The sequence below is a fragment of the Narcine bancroftii genome, chromosome 1 (genome assembly GCF_036971445.1).
Source record: "Narcine bancroftii isolate sNarBan1 chromosome 1, sNarBan1.hap1, whole genome shotgun sequence".
Classification (NCBI taxonomy): domain Eukaryota; kingdom Metazoa; phylum Chordata; class Chondrichthyes; order Torpediniformes; family Narcinidae; genus Narcine; species Narcine bancroftii.
Genome location: NC_091469.1, coordinates 405,593,074 through 405,607,484, shown reverse-complemented (window position 1 = coordinate 405,607,484; position 14,411 = coordinate 405,593,074). Strand labels below are relative to the sequence as shown.

General features: G+C 36.0%; 1 protein-coding gene across 11 annotated transcripts in view; it reads right to left on the bottom strand.

Moving 5' to 3' along the window:
- Nucleotides 1-14,411, bottom strand: part of itgb8 (integrin, beta 8) — a 145,042-nt gene that overhangs the window by 49,818 nt on the left and 80,813 nt on the right. For 3 of the 11 annotated variants that reach the window (XM_069913839.1, XM_069913840.1, XM_069913835.1), the window contains exons 11-15: nucleotides 9,941-10,125; nucleotides 7,394-7,491; nucleotides 6,505-6,620; nucleotides 6,304-6,423; nucleotides 578-5,232 (exon numbers count right to left, since the gene is read on the bottom strand). In XM_069913839.1, the coding sequence (XP_069769940.1) occupies nucleotides 5,021-5,232; nucleotides 6,304-6,423; nucleotides 6,505-6,620; nucleotides 7,394-7,491; nucleotides 9,941-10,125 (731 nt within the window). In that variant the 3' untranslated portion in view covers nucleotides 578-5,020. Of the gene's footprint in view, nucleotides 1-577; nucleotides 5,233-6,303; nucleotides 6,424-6,504; nucleotides 6,621-7,393; nucleotides 7,492-9,902; nucleotides 10,126-14,411 lie in introns of those variants that run through there. The other 8 variants (XM_069913836.1, XM_069913837.1, XM_069913838.1 and 5 more) reach the window with 7 other exon arrangements.

Here is a 14,411-nt window from a genome sequence, read left to right as displayed (position 1 = left end):
GGAAAAACCCAACACCCAACCCCAACCAACCAATTTTCCCTTGCAACCGCTGCAATCGTGTCTGCCTGTCCCGCATCGGACTTGTCAGCCACAAACGAGCCTGCAGCTGACATGGACTTTTTACCCCCTCCATAAATCTTCGTCTGCGAAGCCAAGCCAAAGAGATGTTGTTATTAAAGGCATAATTATATTCTAGGAAGAAGGAAGCCTTGTCTCTGCTTTCCACTTCATCTATTAAAAGAAATGACTTGTGCTACTAAGGTTACGCTCAATATTAATGTACATAGTCTTCTCATAATACAGGGAGGTACCTCAATCAGGCAATGCCTTCCATACATTCAGGAGTAGAGAGAATAGAGGTAAACGGACATATCAGCTCTTCTAGATGAGTCTCAATGTCTTCACACAACAGGAACATTGTCAGTGGGTTTTTTTTTATATGCGCCGAGGCAAAGAGGTTCATCACAATTCACAGATCATCAAACAATTTTGCAACATAGAAAGGGATGACTTATTCTCTCCAGTCAGCACTGATGTTTTCTCCAAATATGCAAAGTAGGTAACACGAACTTGATGGTTGTCAATACAACAAATGAGGTTTTATTGAACAGAAATTTTGGAAACATGACATTCAATTACAAAAGCCATTAGTTTTGCTAGAATAAGTTACAAGAGCATGTTTGGAATGAAAAAATAAATTCACAATCTTATGTTTTTATTCTAAAACTGGTCACAACTATTGTTACTTGAAGAAAATACATTTTTTTTAAAATAGCACTATAATGTATATAAAATGCTACAAATAACATTTGAATTTCAGCGCAAGGTTTGTTGTTTAAGCTACCAGATTGATTTATTCAGTGTTTGCATTTTATGGCAATATTTCAGTTGAGTATTAAAGCCTGTAATCCCGATTAAATAAAATGGATTTAACTTCTAATTTTCTTAGCCCTGGTTTTATCACCATCTTTAATGAACATGTCATATTTCTATATAATTAGTGTTAAATCTACAGCAACAAAATACATATTTTTTGGTTGTCTCCCAAATATTTGGGATGGTGCTCAATATACAAAAGATGGGGACATGAAGTTCAGGGAAGAGAGGCATTGTATCCAATGAGAAATGTCAATCATGGGGGTAAATTTTTATCCCGACTTTTTTGTTGTCTTTAAGCTTTTAACTTGAGAACATGCCTGACGTAGGTATCCATTGTTGGATTGAACGGAGACCTTATCTGGCAGATCCCTTTTAAATAATGCCAAAGTAGGCCTAGCATGTAGGTAGCTTGTCTGTCTGCATAGTTACCGTATACATCATAGACACTGCATGCAGGCATGCATTGTTTCAATTGCACATATTCTACCATCTGCAGCATAGCAGAAACATGAAGTACTCAGAAGAAAAAACCTTGAACTTTATGATTCTTGATGTGAGTTTAACATTTTCTTCACTGAATATATTTTCATAAAAATACAAAGGGATAGTCACATATATTTAATTTTGAGAAAGATACATTTTTTGGGGGACAATATAGATCACATAGCATCAAATGTAGGGTGAGAATCGAACATAATTGGATGGCCAGTTGAAGCCATCAAATTGCATGCAAAGTTTGGCATGAAAGTTGGATTTCCTCTTCTTTTTCAGAAATAATTTAGAGGCCTCGAGTAATATATTTTTCACAAGTTTCCTTGACATTTATTATGTTTGAACAATAAACCCTTATTAACTAATCAAATTTCATCCATTTTACATGTTCAGTTTCTCTATCTGACATTTAGAGGGAATTAATTAAAAGCCATTCGCAGCATGCAATGACTAATTAGCAGCAATTTTGGAAATCAATACATCAATTTGTTAGACTGCAGGAATAAACAACATATTAACATATGTTAACTATTGACGTAGATTCTTTGAGATAGTTAATTTACAGCCAACAACTGCAAACATAAAAATCTTGAAAACAGAGAAATTAAAATAAATTAATAAAAGTCGGCAATAAATGACCATTTATTCTACTCATCAGAATTCAAAATAAATATGAAAAGTTCAATTAATTGTTAGTGCAAGTTTAAAGTCTTTCAGAATTTAGGATTGACATTTTACAGCCATTTCATTATTTCTCGAATTAAGGTGAGAAATTGTACCAGTTCCATCAATTGCTGATTATATTGTTTTCTAAAGTGCACAGTGTTAACCATTGACTCTTGTACATTAGATGAATTACTGCAAAATAATTGGTCAAATATTATTGCAGGTCAGGTTGTGTTGATCAACTGAAAGCTTACATTTATATTATACCATTTCCATTCCATCAGTAGTATTATTGCACATTTTAGATATGTGGAAGATTGTAACATGGTTGAGAAAATGAAAAGCCTGGGATTTTCGCTTATCTAGGAATGGGAGGTGAGTAGATTGTGGGAAAAGCTAATGTGCAAATTGCAGATGAAATAGTTCTGATTATGTTTTCCTCAGTTTGATTAAAGAATTATTTATACAATTAATGCTCAGACAGATAATGTCTCTCAAACCAACACCTTCATGATAATTATATTGTTAATTATGAGTGAGAGCGCAAAATGTATATGAAAATTAAACCCCAATATTAGTTTAAAAAAAACACATCACACATCAGTTGATATTCCTCTAAACATTAGTGTAGATATTAAACTATTCATTTAAAACAATGCCCCGCTGAAATAATGCAGTGGAAAGTGTAATTTGATCAAATCTTCTTTGACCATTGTGGTCTAGGATATTTAAATGCAATGACAAAACAATAATGGTTCACAATATGCAAAATAATGCTAGAAATGAATGGTCAATGAGGAGAATCCTATGAGGGGAACCCTTTTCATGTAACAATGAGCATAAATACTTTATCAGAATTGAAAAGCTGTTCTTGCTTTTCACTCAGTTAAAGATCATTTAAGATAAATAATAAGGTTGAATGTTGATTCTTTCCCGACTTCATGAACAGAATGCTCACGGTGCATCATAGTGAGATTCACAGTTATAAAGAACAAGGGATTATGCCAATAAACAAGAAAGTTTAAATGTTTGCACTTGTACATAAGGACAAGTACATATTGACAATCAAAATATTAAATGGTATCATTTAAATATATGATTAACTCAAGATGAATATCCTGTTGAAGATTCTGCTTCTGAATGAATAATAAAGGTTTAAAACAGAATTCAAACATTTCTTTAAGACCAATTGTATTAGTAGTTGAGTAAAATGCAAATTCAAATAAGGTGCATGAAGGATCCTTGATCCACTCCAATATTTTTCTGCTTCTCTTTGTTTATTGTTAAAATTAATTATTGAAGATAATGATGCACATGGTGAAAAGTTGGGGATTTTAGTTCGGGATTGGATATAAATATAAAAATAGCACAGGAACAGAAAATAACAGATGGTGAATGGGGCATTTTTCATTAAAATGGATAACATATGAGCAGATATCAATATAACTAAATACCAGCAATCTTTGGACAAGGCTCAGTTCCAAGGTTTGGGATAGTGTATTGATTATAAGTTTAAGGAACCTCTTCCAATAAAACAACAGATTGTAATAAACACACAGTAATAGAAGGCAAATGGTAGAAGTTAATTTTTAAATGGGCAAAAATTTCATGCATGGAAATTTCCTGCGAATAATTCTGATACAGCACGATTTTCTTCTAAAAATGTAAAGAGATTAAAAAAAGATATTTTCTTGCATTTTCTGAAATACATCCTGTAATTTTGGTGAAAAAGCCAAGCAAATGCTTAAGAAACAGCAAAATTAGCAGTTGTTTATATGGCTGTTTCAGCAAATTAGGCTTGGTGACAAGGGAAATTTATCCCCACGTTACTTCATAAAACCATTATGTGCTTAACTCTATTTATTGAAAATACATTGACAATTTCAAAACATTTAAAACATAAATAGCAATCCAAAATGATCAGAAATCTAACAGACAGTAAACGTACGTGAAACTGCTTTGTAGGTATTAAACTATCACAGTATTTATCACCTTGAAAGTTAGTTTCAAAGATCCTGATTTTGTAATGCTGTACTTTTGTTGTGACAATTGAAATCAAGATATTATTGCTATTATTTCCAGTGTTTTACTTACAAATATTATATTGCACAGAGATTGGTGGCTCCAAAAGTCATAGTTCTCATAAGTACAGTAGATTATCAAATAAAATGTTTTGATAAAATGCTAGAATTTTGCATGGTCACTACATTTATGACCTTAATTCACATTTACTTTGCATTAGGCTGAGTCTAAATTATATATAATACATTTAGGGTTATTAAAGTCAGAATATTTGACAAAAATTTGACATCTTGCTGACCAACAAATATCTTGTGTTTGTAAAATAAACACTATTCAGCTACGTGGAAGCAGGTCTTTCAGTGAAAATTCCATTTCACAGGACTGAAATATATAAGACTGAACCAAGTTAAGGTTTCCAGACTTAATAGGGGGTGACAAAGAGAGAGTGCTGTATATGTAAATTGTATCAAAGGAAAATGAAGAAACTGGCCAAATTAAGCTGAGCTATTAGGGGAAATTAGAACTATACAAGTTTGAAATATAAACAGATCGAGATTAGAAAGTGTTATTAATGGATAGCAATTAACACTGAGGTCTGAAAATTACTTGAGGCTAGAAATTTCAAACAATTGAAAATGAATCAACAACCATTTTTACATTCCACTCAAATGTACTGCATTTTTCAATTCTGATGCCTTATTTGCATCAGCAACCAGGGGCAGATGTTGTTTATTGGTAATGCTGGAGACATCTTCAAGTTATTCTGTGATAATTGGATAATATAATTAGTGATTGACAGTGTTGCTGGGTGACCTCAAATGGAATGACCATTGCCATCTTCATTTTTATGATCTGATCATTGGTTTGATAGCCTATTAAACAATTTGGAATCCTGCACTATTTTTGCTGTGTTTTTATTACAGTTCAACCTTCAGAATGACCTGAAATAATCTAAACAACTTTACACTTTCTGACGATTTGTAAATCTATAGCCTATTAATTCTACCTTTTGTGGAGGAGATACCTTGCAATTGTTTCCAGGGGGGGCTGGTTCATTTGAATTCCAAAGCATCATTATTTGCCTGATTACCATCACAATAATTAATCCTGTGATAATTGTACCAGCAGAGAAGATAAGAAATGTCACAAGAATCTTGTGTCTAGGATAGTATTCTGTAAAATAATAATGTAAGTTAGAGCCTGTAGAAGTATCTAAAACAGAAATATTTCACACTTAAATTTCACTGAATCTTATGTGATAAGATGTTCACAAATATTTGAGATGATCTCAATTAATTTACATTGAACATCGAATCACAATAATTCACCCCTTTTGCAAGTATTCTCCCTTTGCACTACAAATGAAAGAAACGTAGACCTCAGAATGCAACTTCACTGATGTGGGTTCACAGATTCCATTGGTTTAAGATTCATTTCCTTGGTATTCAAAAATAATAAATTCAAACTATCTGTTAATTTAACTTAGCACTGGTTTAGAAGCAATAGAGATGATTTTAAACTTGTTTAAATAACGTTTAGATAACTCATTCCTTTTTTTGAGCAAACCATGACTTCAAATTAACCACACTTGCCTTTATTTTGACAAAATTGTTTTTGTGTTCATTTGCATTCATATGGAGAGGAATCATTTCTCAGTACTGTCATGTCAATGAAAAAGGTCAAATACAGATGGCACAAAATTAGTTTCTGAACACTTTTATTGACAGCAATATTAATGAGGGAATGCAATTATAAATGAGATTTCATAAATTAAGATTTTGTTGTAGAATCAAAACTATACTTCCAAGATTAATATTTTCTAATCTAAGATTCAATTAATAATACATTTTAGGAGTTCCCTTAAGGCAATCACCAAACCACAATGTGGTCATTTATTTTTTCACCCAGAGGGAGGGTGTATCATGCAAAGTATTGCCTAAGAAGGTGGTGGAGCCAGGTATTCTCACAATATCCATATCATATCTGGACAAGCATTGGAATCGCCAATGCATAGAAGCCTATGGATCAAGTGCTGGTAAATGGGATTCGTATTGGGATACGATGATTGCTACAGGGATATTAAGTAGTCTGGTGTGTTTCTAAGCTGCAAGACTCTATTGCTTCAAATAATCCATTGAGTGAAATGAAAATTAATTAAATATAATAAAAGTATTAACAATAAAGAAGTGATTTAAAGCATTCAGACAAGTTTAATTTTCTTTTACAATTGCATAAAAGACTCACCTGGGTTTTCCAATATGTAAAGGAGTTCTTTTTCAGTGTTAGTTGCTACCATTTTAAATTTATATAACCATTTATCATTTGCTTGAAAAACACAGTATTGAGAGTTTTCTTCCTCAGATTCTGACAATGAAATATAAAATGACATAATTAGCAAAATGGGGTTGTGATAGTTTTCTACTGAAGGTTTCCCATTTCATTTACCTGAATACAAAATCAAAGAGGTTGAGGGCATTTCTTCAAATTTCTGAGGAAATTCCAAGAATCTTTGATTTTTTTTGGTGTACTGCAGAACAGAATTTTGCCTGCTGTTGCGTGATCTATACATGTAATAACATAATTATATTTAGCACGCTTTTGAAATTCAGTTTCAGTGAAGTCAGGAGACAACCAACATTACTCATGATAATAAACAAATTGATATTGAATAGCAAACCAGTATATATTCTTCAGCAGTCCAACATTGATGGGACATGCATATTTTAAGTAGGTGGGGTGGTGAGTGATCCAAAATTGGCATTTCTGCTAAGAATGAACATCTAACATATTACTTTCTCTCTTTTCATTGTCTTAACAAAATTATGATTCAACTGTTCATATAATGTTCAGAATATTTGACATGCAGATTAGTGTTCAATTCTGCCACAATACCATGTTATTGGTATACCTAAATCATTATGAATTATTATTGCTTGAAATGTTATTTTTTTTATATACAAATGTTGCCTTGCTTTCTGTGTACTTCGAGCATGTTGGTTTTTAGCACGCTTGTTTCCAAGTTATAAATATCATGAATATTATGCAAGGAATTTCCTGAAGTCTCACTCTATTTGAAGATTTATCTCAGGACACAAATGAAGTTGTTTATCTCACACAAGTAGTATCACTATAAAGGAATAAAGTAAATCTGTTGTCAAAGTCTGGCAGCCTGGATAGATTATATTGGGGCAGAACTGAGTAGTAATAAAATATCTCTGAAATAGAGCCCCCAAGGCAGTGTGTATTTGTGGATCCATTTATTTTATTGTAAATTTAAACTCAATTCATAACCTCCAAATTAAATTCAGCAGAAAACAACAAAGTACAGAAATACCTGAAATTTGGTCCACAACCACCATTTGAGGACACGAGATGCTGCAATTGGCAGGATACACTGCCCAGTAGTTTAATACATGACATTGCACACACTTCCTAGAAAGGAAAAGTTAGAGAGAAGCATGAATTTAAATATACATAGTTAGCTGTCTCATTTGTGAGTTTATACCTATGTGAAATGTCTTCAGCCAAATCTGGTATCATTCCAACACAACCAAGTACACACATTGTGGGTACAAGGTGCTCAAAACACTTCTTATTAGACATTTGACCCTGATTTCTGGGCAGCAAACAAAGATACTAAAGAGCGATTGCAGATTTCATTTAATCTGGATTTGTTTTGGCAGGTTAGTGAATTGAGCTTTTCAGGTTGCTGAAGTTCTCCGAACTGAAATATTCACTCTGTTTCACACCTCACACCAGCTGCCTGACCAGATGACTGTTTTATCATTTTCTGTTTTATTTCAAATTTCGAGCAGCTGCAGTTTTTTTTTCATTTTCTGCTTTTCTGGACTCTTGAGTGATTGCTGTCAAACCTCTTGAATCTTAAAAAATGGCTTTTAAAATCTGCATTGTGGCCCTTATCTGAAATTGTTTAGCACTGAATCTGATTCACTCTTGCTGCAGTGGTAGTATTTCAGAATGAAACACAAATGGAAACTTGGAACTGCCTTCCTTGAAGCTGTGGAAATGCATCAGTTGAAATTTGCAGAATAAAATTTGGCTTTTTTTTCCTATTGAGCAATGTCATCAAGGGAAATGAAGCAATGGTGAACTTTTGGACTGCTCTGGGGATTTGCACAGAGTTTCATGCTTTGGAATCAACACAGTTGCAATATGGAGTTGTGGGCAGAACTTGCAGCTGCTGTATTATTGCTGTGCTGACCACCAGGAAGGCAGTCAGCGCAGCAATAATACTTCAACATGGTAGGTACAGATTTGCTGCAAGAAGGCCTGCAAGGTAAAATGCATGGTTTGAGGAAGGTGGTGAACATGGGCTATCCCCATTCACTTGGAATGGGCCTGCTCAATTTCTGGGCCCAAGTGGGCCCCAAACCAGTGCGCAGCACAGATTGATCAAGGGGCCATTGATCACAGCTGGCAGCTCAGCATTGATATTTAACATTAGTTATGCTATTTATTTTTCAGAGTTTGAAAACTGCAGCCAGGAGATGTATTCTTCAACCCTGTGTATGATTACAACCCACATTTTTCTGTGAATTAACAGTAAGGTCATTGGTTTATCCCCAAAGATTCTGATTTTCGTTGGCAGCGAAGGAAATTGTGTGACCTATGATATCATTAGGTGCTTGTCAAAAACCACTGCACTCGGGTGAATCATACACAGAACTGCCTGATCTAATAACTAATTGTTGCTGCTATAATCAAACAAAGTAAAATTCATTTTTTGCATGATTTGTACATAAACTCATTACTGGAAAAATATATTATTAAAATAGTGATAAATTGAGACACTCAAGGCTCTTAAGGCAATTTGAGTTTGTTCGAGATAGGGTGTAAGTGGTAAGGACTAAAGATGATGACCACAGCATTTCTAACATTTTACATGAGGGCAATGGGGTACTGAAAGATCACATCAATTATTGGGGCAAGAAATGGGGTAAGAGTGCTTTTGGTGCTGATCAAGGAGAGAGGCTGAGGAATGTGGGTTGGTTTCAGAGGTATCTTAAGCAGAATGTTCAGGGAATTGTGATGTTAGCGAGAAAGATTGGCCATGGTTCAGAGGATGAAAGGAGGAGGAAAAAGCCTATTAATTATTGATGGACAGGATGGTGAAAAGGAAGACTGAACCCGTGAATAGGAAAGAATGTTTTCTATAATTCTGGGAGCAATGCTGTGGATATGGTGAATGACAGTTGCAATAATAAAACAGCATCCATTTTAGAAGTTACAGCAAGGGACTAGGAGAAATTTAGAGGAAGTCCATGGCAGCACTCAACCCTGAATGGAGGTAGACCTGCTTACAACATAGGGAATAGTATCTCCATGTTGTCTCCTCTGTTTTGTGATCCTCAAGATCACACAATGTGGCAGTTATTTATTACCCTGTAAATGATGTGAAAACTAAATTGTAAACAAAGTTAAAATTATTTTAAACATTTGAGAGTTCAATGACAAGTAGTTCTTCCTATGGTTACTTTTGCTTGTGTGGTATGGTCATTGTCGATGTAAATTTACCTCAGAACAGATTTCTTTTGGCTGCCTGAGCTGATAAGGAAAGTAAGTTAGTCATCAGCCAAAATACGCAATAATGTAAATTTACCTCAGAACAGATTTCTTTTGGCTGCCTGCGCTGATAAGGAAAGTAAGTTAGTCATCAGCCAAAGTACGTAATGTAAATTTACCTCAGAACAGATTTCTTTTGGCTGCCTGAGCTGATAAGGAAAGTAAGTTAGTCATCAGCCAAAGTACGTAGTATAAATTATTTTCAGTACATATTAGATCAAAATTGAAATAATGAATATATGAGAATTTCACAAGCATACCGGCTATTTTCACAGGAATTTTCACACGTGGGACAAACCTCACACAAAGGGCCGGAGGCTCTGGACTCAGTGCAACGACAGGTGCCGCAGATACATGCCCCTCTTCCACTGCAGATCTGACCCTGGTCTGTCCTACAGGGCATCAGGGATGAAGAACAGTTACAGCTTTCACCATGCCAGCTCGAGTAGCACTGACATTCCCCTCCTTTACATTCACCATTGCCTGCAACAAGAGACATAATACAGAACCAGGATTCTAATTAACTGGGAACCCAGGTCTTGGTTTGTTGCCTATGGTGGAAAGCACCAATTCACCATAATTAATTTTACTCTCATTTACAAAGAACTGTGCATCTCATATTGAGTTATATTTTACTTATTTGATTTTATGAAAATGTTACAAAACAACTGTGCACTTTTGGACTGCATTGTAAGGTCATGGCTTAAAAAAATATATTGTAAACCAACATGCCCAAACAACACCAAACCATCTCAAATATGATCCCATTTGATAACTAAGCAGATAGACAAATAAACATCAGGTCGTAGTTGAGAAATTATTCAGCCTTCGCATCCAACTTAAATGAATCTCAATTTCAAACTGAAGTCTGATGCTTCATATTATTTCACAATTTTAATGTGATTTGGGGCTTTGAGGCAAGGCACTGAACAGGAATTGAAGGAGTCTTTTTTTATGCCAGGCTTAAGCCAGAATTGTGAAGTCATCTGAAGCCCTGGGAGATTTCAGCATCTCATGTGACTCCAGTTTTCTTTGAAATTGTTATCCTCGGTGTAAGATGGATGAAAACTGCTCATGGAAATTTCTGAAAGTCCCACTTTTGGAACTCTCCCACTGTATTCTATATGGTGTCCTGTACTCTCATGTGCAAAGAGATCCTCACAAGATTATAAAGGGTAGTTTTCTTCCTGCAGCCAGGTGAAAGCATCTACTGTGGAAAAGGCTATATTTTGCATGTTATTTGTGAGCAATGTTTCCTTGCTGCAATTTTTATGCTCAAGGTGTTTGGAATCACAACCTGTTTCACCTGATACCATCCCACTTCACATCAGCAGATAGCAGGAAATGATGTAAGTTGTGTGCCAGCTGTCTGCATTATTGTTGTTCCAGGAGTTCAGGTTTTTCTGGCTATTGGACAACATCTCAAAAGTTAAAGTGATCCTGTTTCATAACATTTGAGAAACGTGCAAAATGTACAGTAATAAACCAGAGTAGTTAGATATAAAATATTTTCTATTTATTCTTTATCCATGATGCATTATATAAAACCTTCTTGTTTAATATATATATAGCATGCATATCTGTCCTGGTAAACTTGTACCTCTCACTTTGTTCATTTTAGATTGGTCACAGTGTTTGAGCTACCGAAAGAAAACAGACACACGCCGAGAGCACTTCAGTTTATACAAATCTTTATTACTAAATCTAAAGCTGATTTCAAACTACAATATGCAAGCCCTTCCCAATTATACTTATCAATGCCTGGACTGCTCCCAACTGCCGAAGCGAGGCAACGACCGCACACATGTAGTAGGTTGTTGGGGCGCCGGTAACAGCTTCTCCACCTTCCCTGACCAGGACCTTTGTTGGACTCTAGAAGTTCTTCTTCTTGCTGAGAGACATTTCCACCCCTCAGAGAGTCTGAAACGTCAGCAGCGGGACCATGGCTTATATTACCCAAAAATTCCTTAATCAGAGCCCATCACCCTGAATAAATGGTTTACTTCTCTTCAAGGTCTCACCTGACAGGACAGTCTGCAACCAACAAACCAATCAAGCAGGAAGATTAATCTGATTCACATGCATCTCTGGGCTCCATGGTGTAAATTAGATTATGTCATCTGATTCACATGCATACATTCTTGCATAAACTGGTCTAAATCCTCCATTACAATATCATTCACCAGTATGATAACGCCAGTGAGAATATTTAATCCAGAGTTGAATATCACTTGTAAATAATCCCTATTTGTTATTTAAGGTTAAAATTTCAGTAGTAAGAGGTAGTGGGATAATAATAAAAAGGATAATAGATAGAGGAACAGAAATTTTATTGTGACATAAACTAACCCTTATCTCCCTCAGTGCCGTATGATCACAGATAATGTGCCTATGATTCTGACAATAAAAATCCTAATTCCCTGGTCAAGCATTATCAGTATTGAACTACACCCTCTATCACTTCTAAAAGAAAATTGTTTTCACATCTATGAAATGTTCCAGCAAGTCCTTGTGATAAACTGAATTCCCGGTTCTATATGCAGATAGAACATTTAAGGCAAAAACTAAATCTGGGAAATGGTGCAGCCGAGATAGGTAAACTGGTTGACCGTTTTGAGTTTTGTGTGCCCGATGGAGATGTGGGGGGGCTGGTAGTCATGGTGGGGAGCTGGCTGATGGAGGATCTCAGTTTTCTTCAGGCTGACTTCCAGGCCAAACATTTTGGCAGTTTCCGCAAAGCAGGACGTCAAGCGCTGAAGAGCTGGCTCTGAATGGGCAACTAAAGCGGCATCATCTGCAAAGAGTAGTTCACGGACAAGTTTCTCTTGTGTCTTGGTGTGAGCTTGCAGGCGCCTCAGATTGAAGAGACTGCCATCCGTGCGGTACCGGATGCAAGGATCGACAATGAGATAGACAACAGACTCGCCAAGGCAAATAGCGCCTTTGGAAGACTACACAAAAGAGTCTGGAAAAACAACCAACTGAAAAACCTCACAAAGATAAGCGTATACAGAGCCGTTGTCATACCCACACTCCTGTTCGGCTCCGAATCATGGGTCCTCTACCGGCACCACCTACGGCTCCTAGAACGCTTCCACCAGCGTTGTCTCCGCTCCATCCTCAACATCCATTGGAGCGCTCACACCCCTAACGTCGAGGTACTCGAGATGGCAGAGGTCGACAGCATCGAGTCCACGCTGCTGAAGATCCAGCTGCGCTGGATGGGTCACGTCTCCAGAATGGAGGACCATCGCCTTCCCAAGATCGTATTATATGGCGAGCTCTCCACTGGCCACCGTGACAGAGGTGCACCAAAGAAAAGGTACAAGGACTGCCTAAAGAAATCTCTTGGTGCCTGCCACATTGACCACCGCCAGTGGGCTGATAACGCCTCAAACCGTGCATCTTGGCGCCTCACAGTTTGGCGGGCAGCAGCCTCCTTTGGAGAAGACCGCAGAGCCCACCTCATTGACAAAAGGCAAAGGAGGAAAAACCCAACACCCAACCCCAACCAACCAATTTTCCCTTGCAACCGCTGCAATCGTGTCTGCCTGTCCCGCATCGGACTGGTCAGCCACAAACGAGCCTGCAGCTGACGTGGACTTTTTACCCCCTCCATAAATCTTCGTCCGCGAAGCCAAGCCAAAGAAGAAAAAGAAGAAGAAATCTGGGAATATATAACCTATGATAGCTTAATGTCAAAGCTTAATTTTAATCCTGTGAACTATTTCAAAAGATAACCTGCACTTGACAAAGATTATGCTAAAGAAGAATATATCCTAATTTAACACATGAAGAAATCATTTCAAAATGTGATTTGAACATTACCCTTCAGGGTATAGTAGGATGAATGGAGCAGCACAATAATTTGTGACTACAACACAGAGAGAAATTTGAAGAGTACCCTTGATCCACTGGACAATAAGAACACAGTAAGTGAAGAGAAAGATATGTCTGGTGCCCAACATTAATGGCAGAATATGCCCAAGTTCTTCAATTTGGGAAAAAAATTATGAAGTCAGGATATTTATTCAATGCCAAATCTTGTATCAACATTTAGGTCGTAAAACATTGTAAAATTTAAGTTGTGAATGATCAAAACAATATATGGAAACATTATCAACAAATATTGGGGATTAAATTCCCACAGGATCCAATGTTATATTTATTGAGTGATATTAAGAACTTTGAACCAAAGTTGAAAATGAATATGTATCAAGTTTGTTCAAATTACTTTAGCAATAACAAGAAAATGTATTGCCATAACTTGGAAGGCTGACACAGATCTGGGTATAGAAAGATGGCATACTGAAGTCTGGAGTTGTATACCACTTGAGAAAATTACTTACAATTTAAGAGATAAATGTTATATATTTTGGAAGATATGGAGCTCTTATTTACAAAATATGGGTGGAATATTTAACTGAGGCTTAGGCCTTTCCTTTCTCCTTAAGGTCTTGGTATACTATAAGAAGCTATGAAGTAAGAGGCTCCCCTCTTGACCCTTTTTCACTTTCTTTTTCTTTTTTCTCTGTAGGGGATAGAAGGGGGGAGATTTTATATCTTTTTATTTTTATATGCCACATGTATTTGCATTGATTTGAATTTTTTTTAATTATGTGCTTTATTTGTGTGGTTCTAAATGTATAAATAAAATTTAAAAAAAACAAGATGATCTTAGTTGCAGTAATTGAGCCATATCTACATTTCGGGCATTATAGTACATACAAAGTAACAAATATTTTGTGCTGAATATCTAATAACCATTT